Source organism: Oncorhynchus keta, chromosome 27 (genome assembly GCF_023373465.1).
Source record: "Oncorhynchus keta strain PuntledgeMale-10-30-2019 chromosome 27, Oket_V2, whole genome shotgun sequence".
Taxonomy (NCBI): Eukaryota; Metazoa; Chordata; class Actinopteri; order Salmoniformes; family Salmonidae; genus Oncorhynchus; species Oncorhynchus keta.
The window spans coordinates 35,864,256-35,891,979 of NC_068447.1; the positions used below are offsets into that span (position 1 = coordinate 35,864,256).

Below are 27,724 nucleotides of genomic sequence, written 5' to 3' on the forward strand. Positions count from 1 at the left end.
AATACATTTAAAAACGTGTTTTTTTACAATTCCTAACATTTAATCCTAGTAAAAATGTCCGTTTTTAGCTAGGATCACCACTTTATTTAAGAATGTGAAATGTCAGAATAATAGTCGAAAGCATTATTTCAGCTTTTATTTCTTTCATCACATTCCCAGTGGGTCAGACATGCACTCAATTAGTATTTGGTAGCATTTGTAACTGACAGTTAGACTTACAAGTTATGTCGTTGTCTTTTGTTTGTATTGTTTATGTGTCCGCTGTGCGGGGAAATGATAATACAAGCGGAACTACGTAGCTAATACTGTTGTAACGGGATCCTTATTGTAGCAACACACCTTTGGAGGGAAGGCAATCCTGCGCTGCGTTAGCTAAGTTTTCATGTCATCGGGTGTAGTTCATAAAGGTTGAAGAGTGTATGTTAGGATGAAGTGTGAATTCATGCCAGGAATAATAATTGTGAAGTTTGATTCCTCCCTTCTGTAATAAGCAGCCAATGAGGTATTTGTTCCTTTATTCATGTGTTAATCTGAACCTGTTATAACGCCGGTTAAACTGTTATGTATGTAAGCACTTCAGAGTTATACCAAGCTAATAAGTCACTCGTAAGATAAGGTCGTAAGAGTGTGCTTAACTGTATTTTTCATTTACTTTATAGTTCTCACGGAAGGTGATAATTCTGACTAAAACTACAGAATAAAGCCGCCAGTTAAAATCAAGGAACGGTTGTGCTCGTGGTTACTGAAGGGAGCTACAGTGAGAACTCAATGCTCTTCACGAGCAAGAGAAGAAAGAAGAATCTCATCCAGCTGTAAAACGTCTACAAGATTCCCAAATCCTGGTAGACCTTGTCATCTGCCAGATAAGAGTTTTGCACCTACCTGCAAACTAAGAAGAAAATCTCCACATAAGGAAGCATCGTGAGGCAACATAAGGTCAAGACTAACAGGAAAGTCAGACACGCAAGTACAAGTCAAGGTGTTTGAAGGTGGTCCTAGCCTTCTGAACAGCTAATAAGAGACTTTAAGATTACAATTCGTAAGGACTGGAGATAGTTGTCTATTTCATAAAGACTCTGGTATTATGCATTTGCTCTTTCTATCTTAATGTATCGCTGGTATGTGTATTACTGAAAAATATTATTTGATACTTACTAAATATATATATATATAGTCACAAACATTAAGGGTCAGCGTACACCTATTAATTCTATTTTCACCTGTAAGTTAATAGTGTAATTGTTTGGTAAGGTGTTTGTTCAAGCCTTTGTTTCAAGCATTATACAAGTTTATACCACGTACTGAGGTATAAAATACAGTGAATTAGAGTATAAATTACCTACTCACTTATCCAAACCTTAGCTAGAATTGATTTGACTTGATTTAGAATGTCAGAAAGAGGTAGTTTCACTAAAGGTGATAGAGATGGGGTGGGTCAAGTTGAGCAGCTGCAGCAACACCTCGCAAACTTCGAGCCTTCATCAGAACAAACAGAGCAGCAGGAAGAGGTAGCACAACAAGAGCCACGAAAAGGTGAGAGGGTCCGCAGGTTAACTGAAAAGGGCAGAGAACTGCGCGACGAAAGGTGGAGACAGCTCGAACAACGTTTCAGGGTCAGCTATGAGAAGTGGAAGGCTCTGGTAAAGGAAGCAAAACTGTCACTGACAGGTTGTTGCTCTGAAGACCTACTAGAAGACCTCTTAAACAAGATTAGCCATACCTCTACAGAGCTAAACCGTGTCTATGTAAATTTGCGTCAAATCGACATTCCCGACAACGATATACGACGCAGAGTTGATACTTGTGAAGCAGTTACAATGTCTATTATCAAGACTGTAAGGTGTCATTTAAAAGGCAGGGAAGAAGGTCAAAGTAACCAGATAGAGTTGCACTGGAAGGACAGCAATTCCTTGTGCATGTCCGAACTCTCACATAAGTCAAGTCTCAACTATCAGCCCTCAAGTGCTTCCTCCCAGTCTCAAAACAACTCAAAGGTCAACTCCAGATGCTCAAGCGTGTCATCTGTCAAGAGACAAGAGGCTGCGGCGGAAGTTGCTGCTAACCAAGCAGCTTTAGAAGTAATGGTTAAGCAAGAACGCCAACTAGAAGAGCTTCAGCGACTCGAAGATGAAGATAAGAAGAGGACAGCGGAGCAAGAAGCTGAGGCTGTGAAACGCAGCTTAGAAGAAGCTAGGCTGCGAGTCAAGTTAGAGGTAGAAAATGCTGCCAGACGAAGGACACTAGAAGACAAGCGTAGAGAGTTAGAGCACCTAGAAGTGCTCAAGAAACTAAATGCTGCCAAGGCGCGAATGCAAGTGTATGAGCAAGATGAAAACTCAGAGGACGAGAAGAGAGAACTACTCTCTAACTGCAAATATGTGAAAGAAGTCATGCACAGAAGTGGCTCATTTCACAGTCTCTCACCACAACATGTTGTGACAAGCACACAGCAAGAAGATGGCACCAAGACCATGTTCAGGTTACTAGCGGAAGCAATCAGTGAAAGCCGCCTCCCCATACCAGAACCAGTAACATTCAATGGAGAGCCTCTCTCGTACACTGACTGGAAGGTCTCTTTTCAGACTCTGATAGACAGGAAGAACATACCAACAACTGAGAAGATATATTACTTAAGAAAATATGTCGGTGGGCCTGCCAAGAAAGCCATCGAAAGTTACTTTATGTTAGGAACAGAATCAGCCTACCATGCTGCTTGGACCATTCTTGAAGAAAGGTACGGAAACAAATTCTTCATCGCCAAGTCTTTCAGAGATAAGCTCAATGCATGGCCTACGATAGGATCCAAGGACAGTCTTGAACTTAGAGACCTTGTAGACTTTCTTCGCAGCTGTGAAGCTGCTATGTCTCAGAATAAGGGCCTGGAGGTGCTTAATGACTGTAATGAAAACCAAAAGATCCTCGCTAAACTTCCAGATTGGCTAACTTCAAGATGGAATAGAAAGGTCACAGACATCTTAGAAGAAACGGAGATCTTTCCTAGCTTCAGTCAGTTTGTGAAGTTTCTCACAAGAGAAGCCAAGATTGCTTGCAATCCTGTAACATCCCTTCATGCTTTGAAACCAAGTGAAGATGGGAAACTTAAGACGCCAAGGATTCAAAACCCCGGAGCAAGGGTATTAGCAACTAACTCTGATGGGAAAGATACTGTTACTAGTTGTGTCTTCTGTGAGAAGTCAGGTCACAGTCTCCACAAATGCTGGAAGTTCATGGATAAGCCCACCGCAGAGCGACAGAAGTTTGTTCAAGAGAATAAATTGTGCTTTGGCTGTTTAAGGCCTGGGCATCGATCGAAAGATTGTGATAACAGGAACACCTGCGACACGTGTCAGAGGAGGCATCCATCCTGCCTGCACGAAGATCGTACTAAAGAAAGGTTAAGGGATAGGAAGACCTCACAAGATAAGGGGACAAGAGCGTCAAGTGAGGCCATATCTAACAGAGTCGTAAGGGACATTCACACTCACACCTCCACAATCATTCCAGTATGGGTGTCAACCACAAGTGAGCCAGATCGTGAAGTTCTTGTGTATGCACTTCTTGACACCCAGAGCGACACCACTTTTATCCTTGAAGAGACAACAAAGGCTCTCAATACAAGGAAGGAGCCAGTCCAACTGAAACTCTCTACAATGGCTTCAAGAAATACCACTGTGCCCTGCCAGAAGCTGTCTGGTTTGCAGGTTAGAGGGTTTTACTTGGAGAAGAAAATCCCTCTGCCAACGACCTACTCGAGAGAGTTTATTCCTGCAAACAGAGATCATATTCCTACTCCAGAGACTGCAAGAGCATGGTCTCATCTTGAACACATTGCAGAGGAGATTGCTCCTCAACAGAGCTGTGATGTCGGTCTCTTAATTGGCTACAACTGCTCCCAGGCTCTCCTTCCAAGAGAAATTGTGTCTGGTAAGGGAAATCAGCCTTTTGCTCAGAGAACAGATCTTGGCTGGAGCATAGTCGGCTATGGAAATCCATGTATCGACTATGGCGACCCTATTGGAGTGAGTCATCGGGTTATCTTTAGACAGGTGATGCCAAGCCTTCAATCTTCTTCCAACCTCACAAATCAAGTACACTATGTTTGTAGAACAAGTGTAAGAGAGGCAATCACAACACTGGACATTATCAAGACGCTTGAATCTGACTTCAAAGAGAGACCTGCAGAAGAGGACCTCATATCTCAAGAGGATATCCGGTTCCTGAAGAAAATGAAAGAGGGCATCAGACGTAAGGACAATGGACATTATGAGATGCCGCTGCCGTTTAAGGAAGAAAGACCCAATCTGCCGAACAATAAAACATGTGCAGTTCACCGACTCAAGTGCCTGGAAAGGAGCCTAAGGAGAGACAAGCAGTACTACAAGGACTACACAGCATTCATGGAAGAGACTATAGCTTGTGGAGATGCTGAGAAGGTCTCTAAAGAGGAAATTAACAAGCATCCAGCATGGTATATCCCGCACCATGGAGTTTATCACCCACAAAAGCCTGGGAAAATACGAGTCGTCTTTGACTGCTCAGCTAAGTTTCGAGAGACGTCCTTGAATGATCATCTCCTTACCGGTCCAGAGTTGACAAACACATTGCTGGGCATCCTTTGTCGTTTTCGTAAGGGTCCAGTTGCAATCATGTGTGACGTAGAGTGCATGTTCCACCAGTTTCATGTGAAAGCAGAAGACCAAGATTATCTACGGTTCCTTTGGTGGGAGAACGGAGATCTAGAGTCTCAACCCTCAGCGTATCGTATGAAGGTCCACTTGTTCGGCGCAGCTTCATCTCCTGGTTGCGCCAACTATGGTCTCAAACATCTTGCTGCCGAAGGACGAGGAAGCTTCAGCGAGAAGTCTATCCAGTTCATAGAAAGGAACTTTTATGTTGATGATGGGTTGACGAGCGTATCGTCTGAAGCTGAAGCGGCCCAGCTGGGGAAAGAAGCAAGAGAGCTTTGCAGCATCGGCAAACTTCGGTTGCACAAGTTTATCTCTAACAGCAAGGAAGTTATAGCCACAATTCCCAAGGAAGAACGTGCCAAGGGTGCCAAAGACCTGGATATGGCTCTGGGTGAACCACACATGGAGAGAGCGCTTGGTGTACTGTGGTGTGTCGCATCAGACGAGTTCCAGTTTAGAGTAGTTGTCAAGGAACGCCCACTCACAAGAAGAGGAGTGTTGTCTACAGTAGCCTCTGTATATGATCCGCTTGGGTTTGTGGCACCCTTTGTCCTGGTGGGGAAGCAGATCTTGCAGCGGATGTGTCGTGACAGAATCGACTGGGATGACCCCCTTCCAGATGACCTACGTTCCCAGTGGGAATTCTGGCTCCAAGGTCTACAAAACTTGTCTGAAGTAAGGATCCAATGAAGCTACTTGCCATCAAGTTTCAAGGAGGTGCAGAGTTATGAGCTCCATCACTTCTCCGACGCTAGTACCTCAGGTTATGGAGAGTGCTCATACCTCAGAACAATCAGCACCGCAGGAGAAGTTCATTGCTCCCTAGTTATGGCAAAGTCGAGAGTCGCCCCTTCCAAGGTTACGACCATACCACGACTGGAACTTTCAGCAGCGGTGGTAGCTGTTCGAACAAGTGACATGCTCAAAAAGGAGTTAGAGATACAAGGTCTACAGGAATACTTCTGGACAGAGTCGAAGGTAGTTCTTGGCTACATCAACAATGAAGCCAGAAGATTCCACGTCTTTGTAGCTAACCGTATTCAACGCATTGAACCTCCAACACAGACAGAAATGGAGTAAAGACAGAAGAAACGCAAGGATTAATGACATTGTCATTTTGCAAGATGATACTGCACCACGCAACCAGTGGAAATTGGCAAAGGTTACAGAAGTGTACCCGGGACAGGATGGCCGGGTGAGAAGATTCAAGTTACTGATCAGCGACTCAACCGAAGATGAGAGAGGTAAACGCATCACCAAACCCACCTATCTGGAGAGGCCCATCCATAAGACAGTCACCCTCCTGGAAGCCGATCAAGAAACCTGCAGACCCCTTTCACAGAAATCACTGGTGATTGGTGGGAGTGTAACTGACAGTTAGACTTACAAGTTATGTCGTTGTCTTTTGTTTGTATTGTTTATGTGTCCACAAAGCGGGGAAATGATAATACAAGCGGAACTACGTAGCTAATACTGTTGTAACGGGGATCCTTATTGTAGCAACACACCTTTGGAGGGAAGGCAATCCTGCGCTGCGTTAGCTAAGTTTTCATGTCATCGGGTGTAGTTCATAAAGGTTGAAGAGTGTATGTTAGGATGAAGTGTGAATTCATGCCAGGAATAATAATTGTGAAGTTTGATTCCTCCCTTCTGTAATAAGCAGCCAATGAGGTATTTGTTCCTTTATTCATGTGTTAATCTGAACCTGTTATAACGCCGGTTAAACTGTTATGTATGTAAGCACTTCAGAGTTATACCAAGCTAATAAGTCACTCGTAAGATAAGGTCGTAAGAGTGTGCTTAACTGTATTTTTCATTTACTTTATAGTTCTCACGGAAGGTGATAATTCTGACTAAAACTACAGAATAAAGCCGCCAGTTAAAATCAAGGAACGGTTGTGCTCGTGGTTACTGAAGGGAGCTACAGTGAGAACTCAATGCTCTTCACGAGCAAGAGAGAAAGAAGAATCTCATCCAGCTGTAAAACGTCTACAAGATTCCCAAATCCTGGTAGACCTTGTCATCTGCCAGATAAGAGTTTTGCACCTACCTGCAAACTAAGAAGAAAATCTCCACATAAGGAAGCATCGTGAGGCAACATAAGGTCAAGACTAACAGGAAAGTCAGACACGCAAGTACAAGTCAAGGTGTTTGAAGGTGGTCCTAGCCTTCTGAACAGCTAATAAGAGACTTTAAGATTACAATTCGTAAGGACTGGAGATAGTTGTCTATTTCATAAAGACTCTGGTATTATGCATTTGCTCTTTCTATCTTAATGTATCGCTGGTATGTGTATTACTGAAAAATATTATTTGATACTTACTAAATATATATATATATAGTCACAAACATTAAGGGTCAGCGTACACCTATTAATTCTATTTTCACCTGTAAGTTAATAGTGTAATTGTTTGGTAAGGTGTTTGTTCAAGCCTTTGTTTCAAGCATTATACAAGTTTATACCACGTACTGAGGTATAAAATACAGTGAATTAGAGTATAAATTACCTACTCACTTATCCAAACCTTAGCTAGAATTGATTTGACTTGATTTAGAATGTCAGAAAGAGGTAGTTTCACTAAAGGTGATAGAGATGGGGTGGGTCAAGTTGAGCAGCTGCAGCAACACCTCGCAAACTTCGAGCCTTCATCAGAACAAACAGAGCAGCAGGAAGAGGTAGCACAACAAGAGCCACGAAAAGGTGAGAGGGTCCGCAGGTTAACTGAAAAGGGCAGAGAACTGCGCGACGAAAGGTGGAGACAGCTCGAACAACGTTTCAGGGTCAGCTATGAGAAGTGGAAGGCTCTGGTAAAGGAAGCAAAACTGTCACTGACAGGTTGTTGCTCTGAAGACCTACTAGAAGACCTCTTAAACAAGATTAGCCATACCTCTACAGAGCTAAACCGTGTCTATGTAAATTTGCGTCAAATCGACATTCCCGACAACGATATACGACGCAGAGTTGATACTTGTGAAGCAGTTACAATGTCTATTATCAAGACTGTAAGGTGTCATTTAAAAGGCAGGGAAGAAGGTCAAAGTAACCAGATAGAGTTGCACTGGAAGGACAGCAATTCCTTGTGCATGTCCGAACTCTCACATAAGTCAAGTCTCAACTATCAGCCCTCAAGTGCTTCCTCCCAGTCTCAAAACAACTCAAAGGTCAACTCCAGATGCTCAAGCGTGTCATCTGTCAAGAGACAAGAGGCTGCGGCGGAAGTTGCTGCTAACCAAGCAGCTTTAGAAGTAATGGTTAAGCAAGAACGCCAACTAGAAGAGCTTCAGCGACTCGAAGATGAAGATAAGAAGAGGACAGCGGAGCAAGAAGCTGAGGCTGTGAAACGCAGCTTAGAAGAAGCTAGGCTGCGAGTCAAGTTAGAGGTAGAAAATGCTGCCAGACGAAGGACACTAGAAGACAAGCGTAGAGAGTTAGAGCACCTAGAAGTGCTCAAGAAACTAAATGCTGCCAAGGCGCGAATGCAAGTGTATGAGCAAGATGAAAACTCAGAGGACGAGAAGAGAGAACTACTCTCTAACTGCAAATATGTGAAAGAAGTCATGCACAGAAGTGGCTCATTTCACAGTCTCTCACCACAACATGTTGTGACAAGCACACAGCAAGAAGATGGCACCAAGACCATGTTCAGGTTACTAGCGGAAGCAATCAGTGAAAGCCGCCTCCCCATACCAGAACCAGTAACATTCAATGGAGAGCCTCTCTCGTACACTGACTGGAAGGTCTCTTTTCAGACTCTGATAGACAGGAAGAACATACCAACAACTGAGAAGATATATTACTTAAGAAAATATGTCGGTGGGCCTGCCAAGAAAGCCATCGAAAGTTACTTTATGTTAGGAACAGAATCAGCCTACCATGCTGCTTGGACCATTCTTGAAGAAAGGTACGGAAACAAATTCTTCATCGCCAAGTCTTTCAGAGATAAGCTCAATGCATGGCCTACGATAGGATCCAAGGACAGTCTTGAACTTAGAGACCTTGTAGACTTTCTTCGCAGCTGTGAAGCTGCTATGTCTCAGAATAAGGGCCTGGAGGTGCTTAATGACTGTAATGAAAACCAAAAGATCCTCGCTAAACTTCCAGATTGGCTAACTTCAAGATGGAATAGAAAGGTCACAGACATCTTAGAAGAAACGGAGATCTTTCCTAGCTTCAGTCAGTTTGTGAAGTTTCTCACAAGAGAAGCCAAGATTGCTTGCAATCCTGTAACATCCCTTCATGCTTTGAAACCAAGTGAAGATGGGAAACTTAAGACGCCAAGGATTCAAAACCCCGGAGCAAGGGTATTAGCAACTAACTCTGATGGGAAAGATACTGTTACTAGTTGTGTCTTCTGTGAGAAGTCAGGTCACAGTCTCCACAAATGCTGGAAGTTCATGGATAAGCCCACCGCAGAGCGACAGAAGTTTGTTCAAGAGAATAAATTGTGCTTTGGCTGTTTAAGGCCTGGGCATCGATCGAAAGATTGTGATAACAGGAACACCTGCGACACGTGTCAGAGGAGGCATCCATCCTGCCTGCACGAAGATCGTACTAAAGAAAGGTTAAGGGATAGGAAGACCTCACAAGATAAGGGGACAAGAGCGTCAAGTGAGGCCATATCTAACAGAGTCGTAAGGGACATTCACACTCACACCTCCACAATCATTCCAGTATGGGTGTCAACCACAAGTGAGCCAGATCGTGAAGTTCTTGTGTATGCACTTCTTGACACCCAGAGCGACACCACTTTTATCCTTGAAGAGACAACAAAGGCTCTCAATACAAGGAAGGAGCCAGTCCAACTGAAACTCTCTACAATGGCTTCAAGAAATACCACTGTGCCCTGCCAGAAGCTGTCTGGTTTGCAGGTTAGAGGGTTTTACTTGGAGAAGAAAATCCCTCTGCCAACGACCTACTCGAGAGAGTTTATTCCTGCAAACAGAGATCATATTCCTACTCCAGAGACTGCAAGAGCATGGTCTCATCTTGAACACATTGCAGAGGAGATTGCTCCTCAACAGAGCTGTGATGTCGGTCTCTTAATTGGCTACAACTGCTCCCAGGCTCTCCTTCCAAGAGAAATTGTGTCTGGTAAGGGAAATCAGCCTTTGCTCAGAGAACAGATCTTGGCTGGAGCATAGTCGGCTATGGAAATCCATGTATCGACTATGGCGACCCTATTGGAGTGAGTCATCGGGTTATCTTTAGACAGGTGATGCCAAGCCTTCAATCTTCTTCCAACCTCACAAATCAAGTACACTATGTTTGTAGAACAAGTGTAAGAGAGGCAATCACAACACTGGACATTATCAAGACGCTTGAATCTGACTTCAAAGAGAGACCTGCAGAAGAGGACCTCATATCTCAAGAGGATATCCGGTTCCTGAAGAAAATGAAAGAGGGCATCAGACGTAAGGACAATGGACATTATGAGATGCCGCTGCCGTTTAAGGAAGAAAGACCCAATCTGCCGAACAATAAAACATGTGCAGTTCACCGACTCAAGTGCCTGGAAAGGAGCCTAAGGAGAGACAAGCAGTACTACAAGGACTACACAGCATTCATGGAAGAGACTATAGCTTGTGGAGATGCTGAGAAGGTCTCTAAAGAGGAAATTAACAAGCATCCAGCATGGTATATCCCGCACCATGGAGTTTATCACCCACAAAAGCCTGGGAAAATACGAGTCGTCTTTGACTGCTCAGCTAAGTTTCGAGAGACGTCCTTGAATGATCATCTCCTTACCGGTCCAGAGTTGACAAACACATTGCTGGGCATCCTTTGTCGTTTTCGTAAGGGTCCAGTTGCAATCATGTGTGACGTAGAGTGCATGTTCCACCAGTTTCATGTGAAAGCAGAAGACCAAGATTATCTACGGTTCCTTTGGTGGGAGAACGGAGATCTAGAGTCTCAACCCTCAGCGTATCGTATGAAGGTCCACTTGTTCGGCGCAGCTTCATCTCCTGGTTGCGCCAACTATGGTCTCAAACATCTTGCTGCCGAAGGACGAGGAAGCTTCAGCGAGAAGTCTATCCAGTTCATAGAAAGGAACTTTTATGTTGATGATGGGTTGACGAGCGTATCGTCTGAAGCTGAAGCGGCCCAGCTGGGGAAAGAAGCAAGAGAGCTTTGCAGCATCGGCAAACTTCGGTTGCACAAGTTTATCTCTAACAGCAAGGAAGTTATAGCCACAATTCCCAAGGAAGAACGTGCCAAGGGTGCCAAAGACCTGGATATGGCTCTGGGTGAACCACACATGGAGAGAGCGCTTGGTGTACTGTGGTGTGTCGCATCAGACGAGTTCCAGTTTAGAGTAGTTGTCAAGGAACGCCCACTCACAAGAAGAGGAGTGTTGTCTACAGTAGCCTCTGTATATGATCCGCTTGGGTTTGTGGCACCCTTTGTCCTGGTGGGGAAGCAGATCTTGCAGCGGATGTGTCGTGACAGAATCGACTGGGATGACCCCCTTCCAGATGACCTACGTTCCCAGTGGGAATTCTGGCTCCAAGGTCTACAAAACTTGTCTGAAGTAAGGATCCAATGAAGCTACTTGCCATCAAGTTTCAAGGAGGTGCAGAGTTATGAGCTCCATCACTTCTCCGACGCTAGTACCTCAGGTTATGGAGAGTGCTCATACCTCAGAACAATCAGCACCGCAGGAGAAGTTCATTGCTCCCTAGTTATGGCAAAGTCGAGAGTCGCCCCTTCCAAGGTTACGACCATACCACGACTGGAACTTTCAGCAGCGGTGGTAGCTGTTCGAACAAGTGACATGCTCAAAAAGGAGTTAGAGATACAAGGTCTACAGGAATACTTCTGGACAGAGTCGAAGGTAGTTCTTGGCTACATCAACAATGAAGCCAGAAGATTCCACGTCTTTGTAGCTAACCGTATTCAACGCATTGAACCTCCAACACAGACAGAAATGGAGTAAAGACAGAAGAAACGCAAGGATTAATGACATTGTCATTTTGCAAGATGATACTGCACCACGCAACCAGTGGAAATTGGCAAAGGTTACAGAAGTGTACCCGGGACAGGATGGCCGGGTGAGAAGATTCAAGTTACTGATCAGCGACTCAACCGAAGATGAGAGAGGTAAACGCATCACCAAACCCACCTATCTGGAGAGGCCCATCCATAAGACAGTCACCCTCCTGGAAGCCGATCAAGAAACCTGCAGACCCCTTTCACAGAAATCACTGGTGATTGGTGGGAGTGTAACTGACAGTTAGACTTACAAGTTATGTCGTTGTCTTTTGTTTGAATTGTTTATGTGTCCGCTGTGCGGGGGAAATGATAATACAAGCGGAACTACGTAGCTAATACTGTTGTAACGGGGATCCTTATTGTAGCAACACACCTTTGGAGGGAAGGCAATCCTGCGCTGCGTTAGCTAAGTTTTCATGTCATCGGGTGTAGTTCATAAAGGTTGAAGAGTGTATGTTAGGATGAAGTGTGAATTCATGCCAGGAATAATAATTGTGAAGTTTGATTCCTCCCTTCTGTAATAAGCAGCCAATGAGGTATTTGTTCCTTTATTCATGTGTTAATCTGAACCTGTTATAACGCCGGTTAAACTGTTATGTATTTAAGCACTTCAGAGTTATACCAAGCTAATAAGTCACTCGTAAGATAAGGTCGTAAGAGTGTGCTTAACTGTATTTTTCATTTACTTTATAGTTCTCACGGAAGGTGATAATTCTGACTAAAACTACAGAATAAAGCCGCCAGTTAAAATCAAGGAACGGTTGTGCTCGTGGTTACTGAAGGGAGCTACAGCATTGCCTTTGAATTGTTTAACTTGGGTCGAACATGTCACATAGCCTTCCACAAGCTTCCCACAATAATTTGGGTGAATTTTGTCCCATTCCTCCTGACAGAGCTGGTGTAACGGAGTCAGGTTTGTAGGCCTCCTTGCTCACGCTTTTTCAGTTCTGCCCACAAATTTTCAATAGGATTGAGGTCAAGGTTTTCTGATGGCCACTCCAATACCTTGACTTTGTTGTCCTTAAGCCATTTTGCCACAACTTTGGAAGCATGCTTGGGGTCATTGTCCATTTGGAAGACCCATTTGCAACCAAGCTTTAACTTCCTGACTGATGTCTTGAGATGTTGCTTCAATATATCCACATCATTTTCCTGCCTCATGATGCCATCTATTTTGTGAAGTGCACAAGTCCCTCCTGAAGCAAAGCACCCCCACAACATGATGCTGCCACCCCCGTGCTTCACGGTTGGGATGGTGTTCTTTGGCTTGCAAGCCTCCCCCTTTTTCCTCCAAACATAACGATGGTCATTATGGCCAAACATTTCTATTTTTTTTTCATCAGACCAGAGGACATATCTCCAAAAAGTACGATCTTTGTCCCCATGTCCCCATTTTTTATGCCGGTTTTGGCGCAATGGCCTCTACCTTGCTGAGTGGCCTTTCAGGTTATGTCAATATTGGACTCGTTTTACTGTGGATATAGATACTTTTAAACCTGTTTCCTCCAGCATCTTCACAAGGTCCTTTGCCGTTGTTCTGGGATTGATTTGCACTTCTCGCACCAAAGTACGTTCATCTCTAGGAGACGGAATGCATATCCTTCCTGAGTGGTATGACGGCTGCGTGGTCCCATGGTGTTTATACTTGCGTACTATTATTTGTACAGATGAATGTGGTACCTTCAGGCGTTTGGAAAATACTCCCAAGGATGACCCAGAGTTGTGGAGGTCTAAAAAAAAATACTGAGGTCTTGGCTGATTTCTTTTGATTTTCCAATGATGTCAAGAAAAGAGGCACTGAGATCGAAGGTAGGCCTTGAAATACATCCACAGGTACACCTCCAATTGACTAGAATTATGTCAATTAGCCTTTTTGAAGCTCCTAAAGCCATGACATAATTTTCTGGAATTTTCCAAGCCGTTTAAAGACACAGTCAACTTAATGTATGTAAACTTCTGACCCACTGGAATTGTGATACAGTGAATTATAAGTTAAATAATCTGTCTGTACACAATTGTTGGAAATATGACTTGTGTCATGCAAAGTATATGTCCTAACTGACTTGGCAAAACTATAGTTTGTTAACAAGACATCTGTGGAGTGGTTGAAAAACAAGTTTTAATGACTCCAACCTAAGTGTATGTAAATTTCCGACTTCAACTGTAGATTTCTTCCCAATGCCATAAACATAGTTAATGGGGAATCCTGGTGCTGGCTCCACTCTAAATCCGTTAGATTGTGAACAGACTGGTACATTCTGAGGATAGTATATCAATATCAGTAGCCATGAAATGTACCTCAAGAAATATCTTACATGAAGTTGAAACTAAACACCTCTACAGGATGGGTGTGACAACTGGTGTTGGAAGCCCTGGTTTTGAGTTGAGAAGCTGCTCTTCTGACATTAAAATTAGACAAAGTCGAGTCACGGAAATACCACTCTGTAGACAACAGAATAGTTTAATTCCTCACAGTGAATGCCAATGGGATGCAAGCGCCAGGATAAGCTGATGCGGGAAATCAGACAGACCTATCAAAATGCCAAAAGTACAAAGTGCAAGGCCAATACCAAAAAGAACTATGCCAAGTCATTTTCCTGTCATAGCAAACAGATCTACAGTTAAAATCCTCCTAATTCTTTCCAATCTGTTTTCGACAAGCAAGTGGAATAATCTCTACTCCTCAGGGTTGCCCAGACTGAATGACACACCCCCACAACTTGTCCTTGAGAGAAGCTATTCATACATACCATAGAGCACCTGTTGAATGTGGTGTAAATTCCTACATAGTCTCTGTCTATAGGGGAGTATCCAGTATAGTCAGAGGGGAGACTACAGTCACCTGAGAGCTCTATCTACACCTAGCTGCTATTGGGAAGGATACTGTACAGTAGAACACAGAGACATAGAAGACTTCACAAACACACGTGTCGACACACAAACTGCATACAGACTCTGTAAGTGAAGCAACGTTTTGCATAAAGAGAGTCAATCAAATGAAGATCGCTTGATAGATTGAGTAAATACACTCTGATTTGTTTACAGTTAACAGCCTGTCCGTGTGTGTGCGTGTTTAACTGCAAAGTGAGCCACACTGTCTACTCTAATTCAATCCAAACTCAATCATACCCTCAGCTCTCATGGGCCTGCCTGCCTGCCTCCCTGTTCTTTACACCGTCTTATTCTATCAGAGTTCCTGTCTGTGCAGCTTCTAGTGAAACACTGTTCTCTCCCTCCTCACCACGCTGCACCCTGCCAAGCTTCCTGGGACTATCAGTCAGTCTAGGGTTTAGCTGGTGTTGAGTCTGTCTGTCATAGCTGATGTTAAATAATGCACAACCAGGGTCAACTGCATTGTAATGTACATGGGAGCACGGAATGGCACAGAGGAAAGACTAATAATCTATTCAAGCAGAAATCACATCCCTTGGTGAAAAGCAGGCAGGCTGACACATGCCCCCACTCACACACACACACACACACACACACACACACACACACACACACACACACACACACACACACACACACACACACACACACACACACACACACACACACACACACACACACACACACACACACACACACACACACACAAAAGTGCTGTGCAGAGGTAGTTTGAGCAGCTCAGCTCTGTAAATGAGAACCGTATTCCCTCTTACCCGCCATACGCTCCAAAAGTGAAACTCCTCTTTCTCTGCGGCATGCCAGCTAATGGGGCGGGAAGTAGACCAACAGTGAGTGAGTCAACTCAGCACTGAATGGAGCCTCTACCTCTGTCACTCACTCCCTCACGCTGACTGTGTGTTAGAGAGAGGGAGTGCGTGTGGCTGTCCACTCAGCTCCACTGCCCCTCCCTCCCTCGTTCCCTCTCATGCCTCCTTAACAAACAGGGGGGGGGGTAATGAACAATTCAATAATTTGCTTATGGGTAGAACTAATGAGAGTACTATTTATACAAGGTAGATGAGGACAGAAAATGAGTGTCATTGGAGGTAATGTGATAGATGACAGAAAACAAGAAGTTCAATGTTGTGAGAAACATGATGCAGCTATTTATCTTCACAATCTACTGGGAACTTGTTTTTCACTCTTCCCCCCTCTCTCTCTCTCACTCCCTCTCCCTTTCTGTCTCTGAGGCAGCTGGTCAAACAACCCAGTGCCGGTGGCTGTACTGATAAGGCCAAACAGATCATTACTCTTCTCACAAAGAGACACCACACACCAGCTCCAGGATATCAACTGTTCCAAGAGCTCCAAGTTACAAGATATGAGTCAAAGCTAGCAAAGAAGAAGTACCACTCTCTCTTACTACTACTACTACTACTACTACTACTCACTCAACATACAGTAACTTCCCTTAAAATGTATACTATAGTACAGGGATCATCAAGGAGATTCAGCCTCAGGACAATTTTTTCTTGAGCGGATGGATGATCAGGGGACCAGCTTTAATCATTTGTAGACTTGAAATTGTTCGCAAGAAGGCCAAACAGATGTAATATTTGACTAAAGCATAATCAATTCAAAACTTGCTTGCATTTGTATATACGATCACATAATATCTACAGTATATATCTCTATTATGTGCAGGAATACTTTGGAACAGTTTTACCAAATTAAAATGATTTGGAACGGATTTGCTGTTGTTTTTACAGTCTTATACGCCCCGCAAAATACATTTAAGCATTTGTTTATATTATTATTTCATTTTTTTGTGAAAACTTTGGGGGTGAAGTACAATCACTGCAGGCCAAATTCAGTTGGGGAACCCTGCTTTAGTACAACCCTAGTGATACAGAAGGGCTGTTTAGAGTGGATACCAGCCAGTGATAAAGCCTGTAGCACTGTGTCTCTGTATCACTATAGTGATTGGTTTAATTGATTAACTGCAGTAAATATTTGGCCAGAGTAGCCACCTCCTCTGGCAGACAGTTCCACTTGACTCACTGGCAAAGCAGGATCATTGATACCACAAGAAGAGTCAAAAACATAACTTGGATCATTATATACACGCAACATTCAAGTTTTGGACAGTATAGAACACTTCATTTTTAAATATGCTTAAGATGTATGTACTGTGAATTACCTACAGAATTCAAAAAGCCATCATTGTAAGTGAGATACAGAGACCTTTTCTGTTTGGAATAAGATTCCATCTGACTGTAACTAATTCCATCATGAACCATTTTCCCCTTAGGGCCAGTGAGGTCCAACACTATAACTGTAGAGCACTCATTGTAATTGGATGGATAGGCACTTAATGCATCAATGTAACTGATCAACAAACATAATCAATTAGATACAGTTACACCATCTGTTTGCTCCAATAGCGCACAGTGCCTTCAGAAAGTATTCATGCCCCTTGACTTATACCACATTTTGTTGTGTTACAGCCTGAATTCAAAATGGATGATATTTTTTTTTCTCTCACACTTCTACACACAATAACCCACAGTGACAAAGTGAAAACCTGTTTTTAGAAATGTTTGAATAAGAAATACATAAATATCTCATTTACATAAGTATTCAGACCCCTGAGTCTATACTTATGTTTGGCAGCAATTAAAGATGTGAGTCTTTCTGGGTAAGTCTCTAAGAGCTTTCCACACCTGGATTCTGCAACATTTGCACATGATTATTTTCAAAATTCTTCAAGCACTGTCAAATTGGTTGTTGATCATTGCTAGGCAAACATTCTCAGGTCTTGCCATAGATTTTCAAGTAGATGTAAGTAAAAACTGTAACTCGGCCACGCAAGAACATTCGCTGTTTTCTTGGAAAGCAATTCAAGTGTAGATTTGGCCTTGTGTTTTAGGTTATTGTCCTGCTGAAAGAAGAATTCATCTCCCAGTGTCTGGTGGAAAGCAGACTGAACCAGTTTTTTTTGCCTGTGCTTAGCTCAATTTTGTTTATTTTTTATCCTGAAAAACTCCCGTCTTTAAGGATTACAAGAATACCCATAACATGATACAGCCACCAATATGCTTGAAAATATGGAGAGTTGTACTCAGTGATGTGTTGTATTGGATTTGCACCAAACATAACACTTTGTATTCAGGACAAAAAGTGAATTGCTTTGCCACATTTTTTGCAGTATTACGTAAGTGCCTTGTTGCAAACAGAACGCATGTTTTGGAATATTTTTGATTCTGTACAGGTTTCTGTCTTTTCCCTCTGTAAATTAGGTTAGTATTGCGGAGTAACTATATACAATGTTGTTGATTCATCCTCAGTTTTCTCCTATCACAGCCATTAAACTCTGTAACTGTTTTAGTCACCACTGGCCTCATGGTGAAATCCCCCAGCGGTTTCCTTCCTCTCCAGCAACTTAAGTAGGAAGGACGCCTATATCTTTGTAGTGACTGGGTGTATTTATACATCATCCAAAGTGTAATTAATAACTGCACCATGCTCAAAGGGATATTCAATGTCTGCTCTTATTGCACACAGAGTGGATACATGCAACTTATTACATTTGACTTAAGCACATTTGTACTCCTGAACTTATTTAGGCTTGCATAACAAAGGAGTTGAATACTTATTGACTCGAGATTTCCGCTTTTCATTTTGAATGAATTTGTAAAAACATAATTCCACTTTGAAATTATGGGATATTGTGTGTCGGCCAGTGACAAAAAATCTAAATGTAATCCATTTTAAATTCAGGCTGTAACACAATGTGGAAAACGTCAAGGGGTGTGAATAGTTTCTATATTTTCTTGATTCCGAGTTTCCCAATAATTTGGGAACAGTAATGTGCAGCACTATGGCTGTAAACATTTCACAGTGTAAACTGTAAAGCCAGTGTGAGTAATGACCTCTGTGTCACGACAGCACAGAACAGACTGCTGAAACTTCCTCTGTTTTTTTATCAATTCAGCAGCACTACAAGATTTTTGCGAAGTTCTGGTACTCAATCTGCTTTTCAGACAATTGTACTAATCTAAGCAGTGTGTGTGTGTGTGTGTGTGTGTGTGTGTGTGTGTGTGTGTGTGTGTGTGTGTGTGTGTGTGTGTGTGTGATAGACAGAGCGTGCTATCACAGCAGAAGCAACAGGGCTGGAGCCCCAAAGGTCCTCTGACTGGCTGCTCTTTTGTCTTGAAGCACAAAGAAGCACCGATCCCTCAGTGATAACCAACCTCTCCTTCAGACTCACACGGCAATTGATTCGCTACACTGATATCACCCTCTAGCAAAACAACAAGAACGAAAAAAGAAATACAGTACGTTTGACAAAATATAGAGTTGAACTTCAAAACTAAGTGGTGAGCCAGACACCTTAAACTTTGAAGTTAGAATAATGCAATTAAAACTTAATCTCAACAGCACGCATTGATCAATGAATACCTTATTAAACAAGTATAGTGTGAACACACTGCATAGACGGTCTTATTACAGTACATCCACTGTTGTAAATGGAGCATCCGGTCTCCTCCTTCAGACTGGCAATCTGTTAATGTGTAAATAAGGCCACGTGCATTCAATAATGTATCTCCAATCTGGTCTGGCTGTGTGGAGCAGATAGAGGGAGGCAGGGAGGGTTGAGGCAGATTGGGCGCCAGTTTCAGCAGGCAAGCAGGTCATGTGCTCTTGAGCAGAGTATGTGAGCGGAGTAGAGATGGAGCGGAGTGTGCCCAATTTGACTGGAGCGTGGCACGAGATTCCCAAAAGGTTAGAGCGTTGGCCTTCACGCCCACTCCAATTTCGCTCCAGTAGCGCACACTTCATGAGCTCAGTGCATTCCTGTCCCAGCATGCACTTGTGTGTTGCTATAGCCCCTTGCATTAGCTACTGTCATGGAGTTCGCTAAATATTTTCATAAAGAAACTAATAAAAAACACACAAGTGCAAATTCAAAGTGACTAACAAAGATGAGCAGGACTAAGCGCAAGCAAGGGAGTGCGGTGACGTGGTGTCCACAACTAAATAATAATTGTGAAAAATAATCTGAAAAGACATGTATAAAATCAAAATCAAATCAAATTGTATTTGTCACATGCGCCGAATACAACAGGTGTAGGTAGACCTTACCTTGAAATGCTTACTTTCAAGCCCTTAACCAACAATGCAGTTCAATAAATCCTGTAAGCATGATGGTGTAATCCTACTTGCTATGTGCAGAAAGGAACGAGGTGGGTAGATAAATCACATGCTGACCACAGCGTGCGTTGCAAAATAAATGTACACATACATGTTATTCAATCATTGCACCCACACTGCTCGCAAGCATCTGCGTAGCCAGGTGATAAAATAGAAGTTGGTTCTATTTGTGATGCTTGAAGCGCTGCAAGTCCCGCCTCTCCCATCTCCTCATTGGTTTTTAGGAGCATTTACCCACATGGGTGAATGAAAGATGAACTGGGGTCCACACTCCAGACCAGTTGGTGGTGGTAATGCACTTTAAAGTTGGTTGCAGCCTGAAGGAGGAGATATTACTAGAAACAAACTCGGTTTACCATTTTATCTGTGGATTAATTGTCAGAGTAGAGGACCTTGTGCATTTCAGGTAAAATAACAACCCAATGTTTATATCCCAGGACAAATTATCTAGCAACAGCAAGCTAGCTAGCTAAATTGCCATAAATGTTTAATGCTTTTCGACCTGTCCCCAAATTAATATATTTGTTTCAGAGTTCGTTTTGATATTTCAACCTGCGTGTCCTGATTGTGTCTGGTATGGGTGGACAAAATCAACATGCGTGTCCTGATTGTGTCTGGTATGGGTGGACAAAAATCAACCTGCGTGTCCTGATTGTGTCTGGTATGGATGGACAAAATCAACCTGCGATGACGCACGTGGACGCAAGCGCACAAGCGTTGTGGTCAGCATGTAAGTGTGTCATTGTAGCAAAGTATTTATAAACAAAAAAATCGGATCTCTTAAAAGTTTAGTTAATTTTTGTTCTATTATCTAGACAATAGGTCATAATTGACTTTGGCCCAATAGGCCTGGCATATTCACACTTTCAAGGAGATTTTCGTTTTGATTGGGTTATTTTGCCTAAAGACCAAAAGGGTGTTTAAACAACTCGGCATCTCTGCCCAGCCTGGCAAAAGTGGCCAAAAGGGTGTTTTATCATCCTCAGTGGCTCCACAAGGCTGCTGGCCTGCTCTCCAGGCACCATCACTGCTGGCCTGCTCTCCAGGCACCATCACTGCTGGCCTGCTCTCCAGGCACCATCACTGCTGGCCTGCTCTCCAGGTACCATCACATGAGCCTGAAGACAGACTGGCCAAACTTGTGTTTCTAAAATTGAATTCCAAGGCATTGTAGACTGAACATAATAAGGCATTTTTTGTTTAATTTGCATTTAATTCTAAGTAAGCAACAGCCGTTATGGCCAATTTAGAGACTATAATGATTTAATACAACAAAATGTGGTTTAAATGCTGAGAGCTTTATGTCCCTGCCAGCCTATTGTGTCGCACTCGCAAATGCTTTACAATGTATTTCTTTGTAGGCTTTAGCCTTGACATCATTGAAATAATATAGAATAAATAATTAATTTTTGTTGCTTTTTAGGCTCCCTGTCTGGCTCCTGAACTATTGTATTTATATGCTGTTTAATATGACATGTAGTTTATTTGAAATGATATGCGCTTCTTACATCCACATTTTCATGTTTATTTAAATACTTTTCACTCAAACCATGTAGTTTGGTTTCAATACTTTAAAACCAAATGGTAGGTCCAGATAGTCCCAAAAATACATGGGTGTTGGTTAAATTGTGATTTTAATGAATGGAGCGAATTTGGAATGACAGTTTGTTTTTTGTGAGTGCGGAGCGGTTTTTAGCAGAGCAGTTGGAAAGGACATGGAGCTCCATCACCGATGAGTGGGATTTCTGACCACTCAACTCTGCCCACATACTCTGCCCTTGAGGAATAAATCAGCATAGGCCTGAGCTGTAGAGAAGCGGACACTAAAGAAACGAGCAGCTGTGTGTGTACAGCGCCTTTATATCAGGAACCTGCATTCATCATTTCTATCCCTAAGAAATCCAATTTTCCCTGTGGAGACGTTTAATGTGTTAAGAGGCAGGCCAAACAATATCAATCACTTGGGTTCACAAACAAACTTTCAGCACTAGGCTAAACAGGGCAGGCCTGCTGGGACCATTGAATCATTGAATCCTTTAGCCAACAACTTTTTATATTCTCCAGGTTTAAAGAGTCAAATAGTTGATACATAGACGCATGGGCTCAACTTTCACTGGGGACCGGGGGACATGCTGCTGCCCACCCCCATTCTGAAATTGCATTTATATCCTCCCTCCCAGTTTTATCATTGGAATGTGATGCAAAACGAGGCAACGGTGCGCTTTAGGACCATGTGAACGCCGACGAGCGGTCGGGTAGGCTGTTTGGAGTGTTTATCCAACTGAAGTTATCCAACTTCTAAAACCAAAGTTGCGCCCCTGCATAGATGCATCTTTTCCGATAACCTCCTGAAGTCCTTTTGCCACCAATTTCAACCCAACAGAAGGGTCTCTTTAAAGCACTTCACACAGGGAGCTCTGTCTCTTTAAACTTCCTCTCTGGACCCCAGCATGAAGTGGTAAAGTAAGACTCAGCATTGCCCTTTGAAGAGTGAGGTTGGTTAATTATTCCAAAATATTGGCCCTGTATCCTGATGAATACACTGCCTATAGCTGCAGTATAGGCCTACCTTGAAATATTTTCAGCAGTGGCCTGATAGAACAAGGTGTGCATTCTGTATGTGCTTGGTTTATTTGGAGAGTGGAGGGGGTATTTAAATATTTGAAAGGAGTAAATATTCAAACGGTAATTGTGCTGAGAAGCCATTTGGCCATTTCATTTTAATTACACTTTCATATTTCACTAGCTGCATAGCCAGCAGCATACCAGCCAGCAGCATACCAGCCTGCATCCCACTGCTGAAGCTTGCTTCTAAAGCTAAGAAGGGTTGGTCCTGGTCGGTCCCTAGATGGGAGACCAGATTCTGCTGAAGTGGTGTTGGAGGGCCAGTAGGAGGCACTCTTTCATCAGGTATAAAATAAATCCCAGGGCAGTGATTGGGGACACTGCCCTTGGTAGGGTGTCGTCTTTTGAATGGGATGTTAAAACGAGTGTCCTGACTCTCTGTGGTCACTCAAGATCCCATGGTACTTATTGTAAGAGTAGGGGTGTTAACCACAGTGTCCTGGCTAAATTCCCAAGCTGTCCCTCATACGGTCACCTAATCATCCCCAGCTTACAATTGTCTCTTTCCTCTCCCCTGTAACTATTCCCCAGGTTGTTGCTGTAAATGAGAATGTGTTCTCAGTCAACTTACCTGGTTAAATAAAAATGTAGGGTGGGGTGAGTGACTTGCTGAATCCATTGAGCAGATTAGTGCTGAGAGATGCCACCGTTTAAAGCAAAAGTAAACTGTTTGTAAAATAAATGACTGATCTTTTGGGGGTGATTCCTATTAAAAAGTGCCAAACCACAACCTGGCGCGATGTCATGTTGGAAGAGCCACATACATGTCATTCAAAATAAGATCGATCCCTTCCATCTCTACTGTATAACTACAGTCTCATTTGACATTGTGCATTTGTGACTCAATTCAGGAATCTAGGCATATGTCGCACGTCACTACACTGTGTGCAGAATTATTAGGCAAATTGTATTCCGCAGGATTCATTTTATTGTTGAACAAACACAATGCTCTCAGTCAATCCAAACCTGAATGTTTAACAAAGGAAAAGTGAGTTTTGTCTTTCTCATGGGAATATATAAGTGTGCACAATTCTTAGGCAATGATATTACAAAAAATAATGTATCCTAACTCACTTGCTTATTCTCAATTTTTAGAGTAAGTGTAACAAATAAGTAACACAAAATGACAATTAAAATGTTGCCTTTGAAAAATATTCAGTGACCAATATACTAGCAGCCCTTCTTTTCAATAACCATGAGCATTCCATCCATGTAGTCTGTCAGTTTCTTGATCTGTTCACAATCAACTTTCACGGAAGTAGCAACCACAGCCTCTCAAATCCTTTTCAAAGGAGGTGTATTGTCTTGCCTCACTGTAAATCTCACGTTTGAGAAGGGCCAACAAGTCCTCAATTTAAGTCAGGTGAGGAAGGGGGACAAGTCATTATTCAGGCATCTTTGAGGCCCTTGCTGGCAGGCCAAGCAGTGGAGTACTTGGATGCATGTGATGGAGCATTGTCCTGTATAAGGATCATGGCCTTCTTGAATGCTGAGGACATCTTCCTTGAAGAAAGAATCTTCCACAAACTGGCAGTAGGTTTGAGAGTTGAGTTTCAGTCCATCTTCAACCCGAAAAGGTCCAACTACCAAATCCTTAATGATAGGAGGCAATACCAGTACTCCTCCTCCACCTTGCTGGCGCCTGACTTGAAGTGGTGCCCTGTGTCCATTACTGATCCAGCCACGGTCCCATCCATCTGGTCCATCAAGAGTCACTCTCATTTTATCGGTCCATAAAACCTTTGAAAATTCTGGCTTCAGCTATTTCTTTGCCCAATCTTGATGCTTCAACTTATGAATCTTATTCAGCGTTGGTCGTGTTTCAGCCTTCTTGACCATGGCCATGTCTCTGAACACTTGACACCTTGTACTTCTGGACTCTCCAGGTTGGTGGCAGTTCTGGAATATGGTGGCACTGGAGGATAATGGGTTCCAGGTAGCTTGATGTTTAATTCTTCTCAGTTCTGGAATATGGTGGCACTGGAGGATAATGGGTTCCTGGTAGCTTGACGTTTAATTCTTCTCAGTTCTGGAATATGGTGGCACTGGATAATGGGTTCCTGGTAGCTTGACGTTTAATTCTTCTCAGTTCTGGAATATGGTGGCACTGGAGCATAATGGGTTCCTGGTAGCTTGACGTTTAATTCTTCTCAGGTCTTTTGCAGTTAATTTGCGCCTTTTCTTCTCCATGCGTTTTTTGCGCCCCAGTTGACTACTCACAACCAAACGTTTGATTGTCCGGTGGTCACGCCTAAATTGTTCAGCTATTTCGAGTGTTACATCCGTCTGAAAGGCATTTTAGTGTCAGTTAAATCTCTTTTTTGGCCCATTTTACCTGAGGTAATGCAGCTGCCTAATAATTATGCACACCTTGATAAGGTGTTATTCACTTTCGTCACACCCTCCCCTCATTACACGAATACATATCACCTGAAAATAATTCAATCCAAAAGCATTCAAGTTTATATGGTTTGGCGTTGGAAAATGTGCATAGAAATAATGATGAGATCAGAATACTCACTTGCCTGTTAATTGTGTTCACAATGTACTTCACAGGAGAGCCATTTGAAATGTGTTTTTTTGGGGGGGGCAGAAATGCCTTCTGGAACATGTGAACTTTCATGTGCCTTAATAACAAACTTGTATGCAATCTGTAAATACGAATAAAATTGTTAAATTACGAGTCTAGTTGGTTTAGCCACAGAAAGTCAGCAACCTTCCCACTAGCCATTGGCTAGAGATAATGATTGGGCTGGACATGCTGAGAGATGAGTTCGGATTAGTCTGCAATGTAGCACGCTTTTGTCTATTTGAGCTGGTCAGAATGTGTATGCAATCCTGTCTAACACATTTTTTAAAAAAGTGTTGCTCTCCACTTTCTGGAGGACCGAGTTTTGAAATCAGTGGAATTAGAGTATGATAGCTAAGGAGATGGATATTCAAACTAAGTAAGGGCAACCACGTCATCCATGACAGGGACAAGTGTCTATCCCATGTAAGGTAGCTAGCTATATTTTCAGATATTGCACATTTCTAATTCTGGCAGAAAGTCGTTTTCATTTCAAGTTAAAGTGTACTGTTAGCTAGATAGCTAACGTTAGCTGGCTTGCTCGCTAGCTAACGTTAGTGTATGATCTGTGTAGTAATATTATTTGTATCTCAGAGCCATTTGCTTTGTTAGTTATAGCCTAATGTTAGCTAGCTAACATTGAACCTGGTTGGTTAGCTTCCTGCAGAGTCATGCAGGGTGGTAACGTCATGAGTTGGGATTATGGTTCATTGTTTAGCTAGCTAGCTAGTGGGAGAGAGAGAGTGTCTGGAAGTAGCTAGCCAACATTAGCCAGTTAGCTTGGGAGCTTGGGTGCTTGACTGCTGTTTTTAGGATAGAATGCTCGGATCAACGCTTAATGGGTGGGGAAACGAGATGGGTGGGGCTAAAGCTTAAGAGGGTGTGAACGATGCTGAATGGGTGTAGACAAAGAAGTAGGTCCCAAAACATTCAAAGGCCATTTTCTCAAAAGTGAGGATACAAGTTTAGTAACTTTTAAAGCAGTACTTTCTCATTGTTCCTCAACTATAGTGTATGATATACAATTTTCTAACTTTTTTAGTCTCTACTTTTATCCAATGTTAAAAACACAATTTCAAATGTTGCTATATAAGACCGAATCGAGACGGTCGGTCATATTTGTCTTGCCTGAACTACTGAGTGTTCTTAAACATAAAAGGTATTCCAAGGCAGCAAGTGCATAGCTGACTCTTGTAAAAGCAGCCATTTGAAATTAGCTCATGTGTGGCTCTGTGTGTTGTTGACACTTTGACATGAGTGGTGTTGAGCCCGCTGGGCTGTAAGTGGTGTTACAGAGTCCCACAGGCCACTCTGAGCTACACACACGGCCCCATGCACACACAACTACAAACACACACACACCCTTGGCACATGCTCCACACACCCTTTCATAGGGTCTAATTAGAGGGGCAGGATATTATGGCTGACACGGCAGATGAAAAGGAGTGTTGTTCAGGCTACCGTGTGGAACGCTCTCTCTCTCTCTCTCTCTAGAAATGGGGGTGAATAACATACAGTCTGAAGTTTACATACACTTAGGATGGAGTCATTAAAACTCGTTTTTCAACCACTCCACAAATTTCTTGTGAACAAACTATAGTTTTGCCAAGTTGGTTAGGGCATCTACTTTGAGCATGACACAACTTTTCCAACAATTGTTTACAGACAGATTATTTCACTTATAATTCACTGTATCACAATTCCAGTGATACAGTCAACACTAAGTTGACTGTGCCTTTAAACAGCTTGTAAAATTCCAGAAAATTATGTCATGGCTTTAGAAGCTTCTGATAGGCTAATTGACATCATTTGAGTCAATTGGTGGTGTACCTGTGGATGTATTTTAAGGCCTACCTTCCAACTCAGTGCCTCTTTGCTTGACATCATGGGAAAATAAAAAATAAATCAGCCAAGACCTCAGAAAAAAAATTGTAGACCTCCACAAGTCTGGTTCATCCTTGGGAGCAATTTCCAGACACCTGAAGGTACCACGTTCATCTGTACACACAATAGTACACAAGTATAAACACCATGGGACCACGCAGCCGTCATACCGCTCAGGAAGGAGATGCATTCTGTCTCCTAGAGATGAACGTACTTTGGTGCGAAAAGTGCAAATCAATCCCATAAGAGCAGCAGAGGACCTTGTGAAGATGCTGTAGAAAACGGTTACAAAAGTATCTATATCCACAATAAAATGAGTCCTATATCGACATAACCTGAAAGGCCGCTCAGCAAGGAAGAAGCCACTGCTCCAAAACTGCCATAAAAAAAGCCAGACTACGGTTTGCAACCATCGTTATGTTCGTCGTTATGTTTCGCTATGTTTGGAGATAAAAGGGGGAGGCTTGCAAGCCGAAGAACACCATCCCAACTGTGAAGCACAGGGGTGGCAGCATCATGTTGTGGGGGTGCATTGCTGCAGGAGGGACTGGTGCACTTCACAAAATAGATGGCATCATGAGGATGGAATATTATGTGGAAATATTGAAGTAACATCTCAAGATATCAGTCAGGAAGTTAAAGCTTGGTCGCAAATGGGTCTTGCAAATGGACAATGACCCCAAGTATACTTCCAAAGTTGTGGTAAAATGGCTTAAGGACAACAAAGTCAAGGTATTGGAGTGGCCATCAGAAAACGCTGACCTCAATCCTATAGAACATTTGTGTGTGAGCAAGGAGGCCTACAAACCTGACTCAGTTACACCAGCTTTGTCAGGAGGAATGGGCCAAAATTCACCCAAC

The 27,724-nt window shown here is 42.8% G+C and overlaps 1 protein-coding gene and 1 long non-coding RNA gene across 6 annotated transcripts in view; one reads left to right on the top strand and one right to left on the bottom strand.

Annotated features, from left to right (window-relative positions):
• LOC118359873 (rap1 GTPase-activating protein 1-like) overlaps nt 1-27,724 on the bottom strand; it is a 129,368-nt gene that overhangs the window by 84,643 nt on the left and 17,001 nt on the right. For 2 of the 4 annotated variants that reach the window (XM_052482240.1, XM_035738741.2), the window contains exon 1: nt 15,345-15,471. The exons of the other annotated variants lie outside the window; for them this stretch is intronic. In XM_052482240.1, the coding sequence (XP_052338200.1) occupies nt 15,345-15,388 (44 nt within the window). In that variant the 5' untranslated portion in view covers nt 15,389-15,471. Of the gene's footprint in view, nt 1-15,344; nt 15,472-27,724 lie in introns of those variants that run through there. 4 annotated transcript variants of the gene reach the window in all.
• On the top strand, nt 321-6,577 carry LOC127912531 (uncharacterized). 2 transcript variants are annotated; one of them, XR_008083076.1, is made up of 2 exons: nt 321-502; nt 6,517-6,577. It is a non-coding gene; the product is annotated as an uncharacterized LOC127912531 (long non-coding RNA). The 2 variants fall into 2 exon arrangements; XR_008083075.1 differs by lacking the exon at nt 321-502 and adding an exon at nt 6,130-6,359.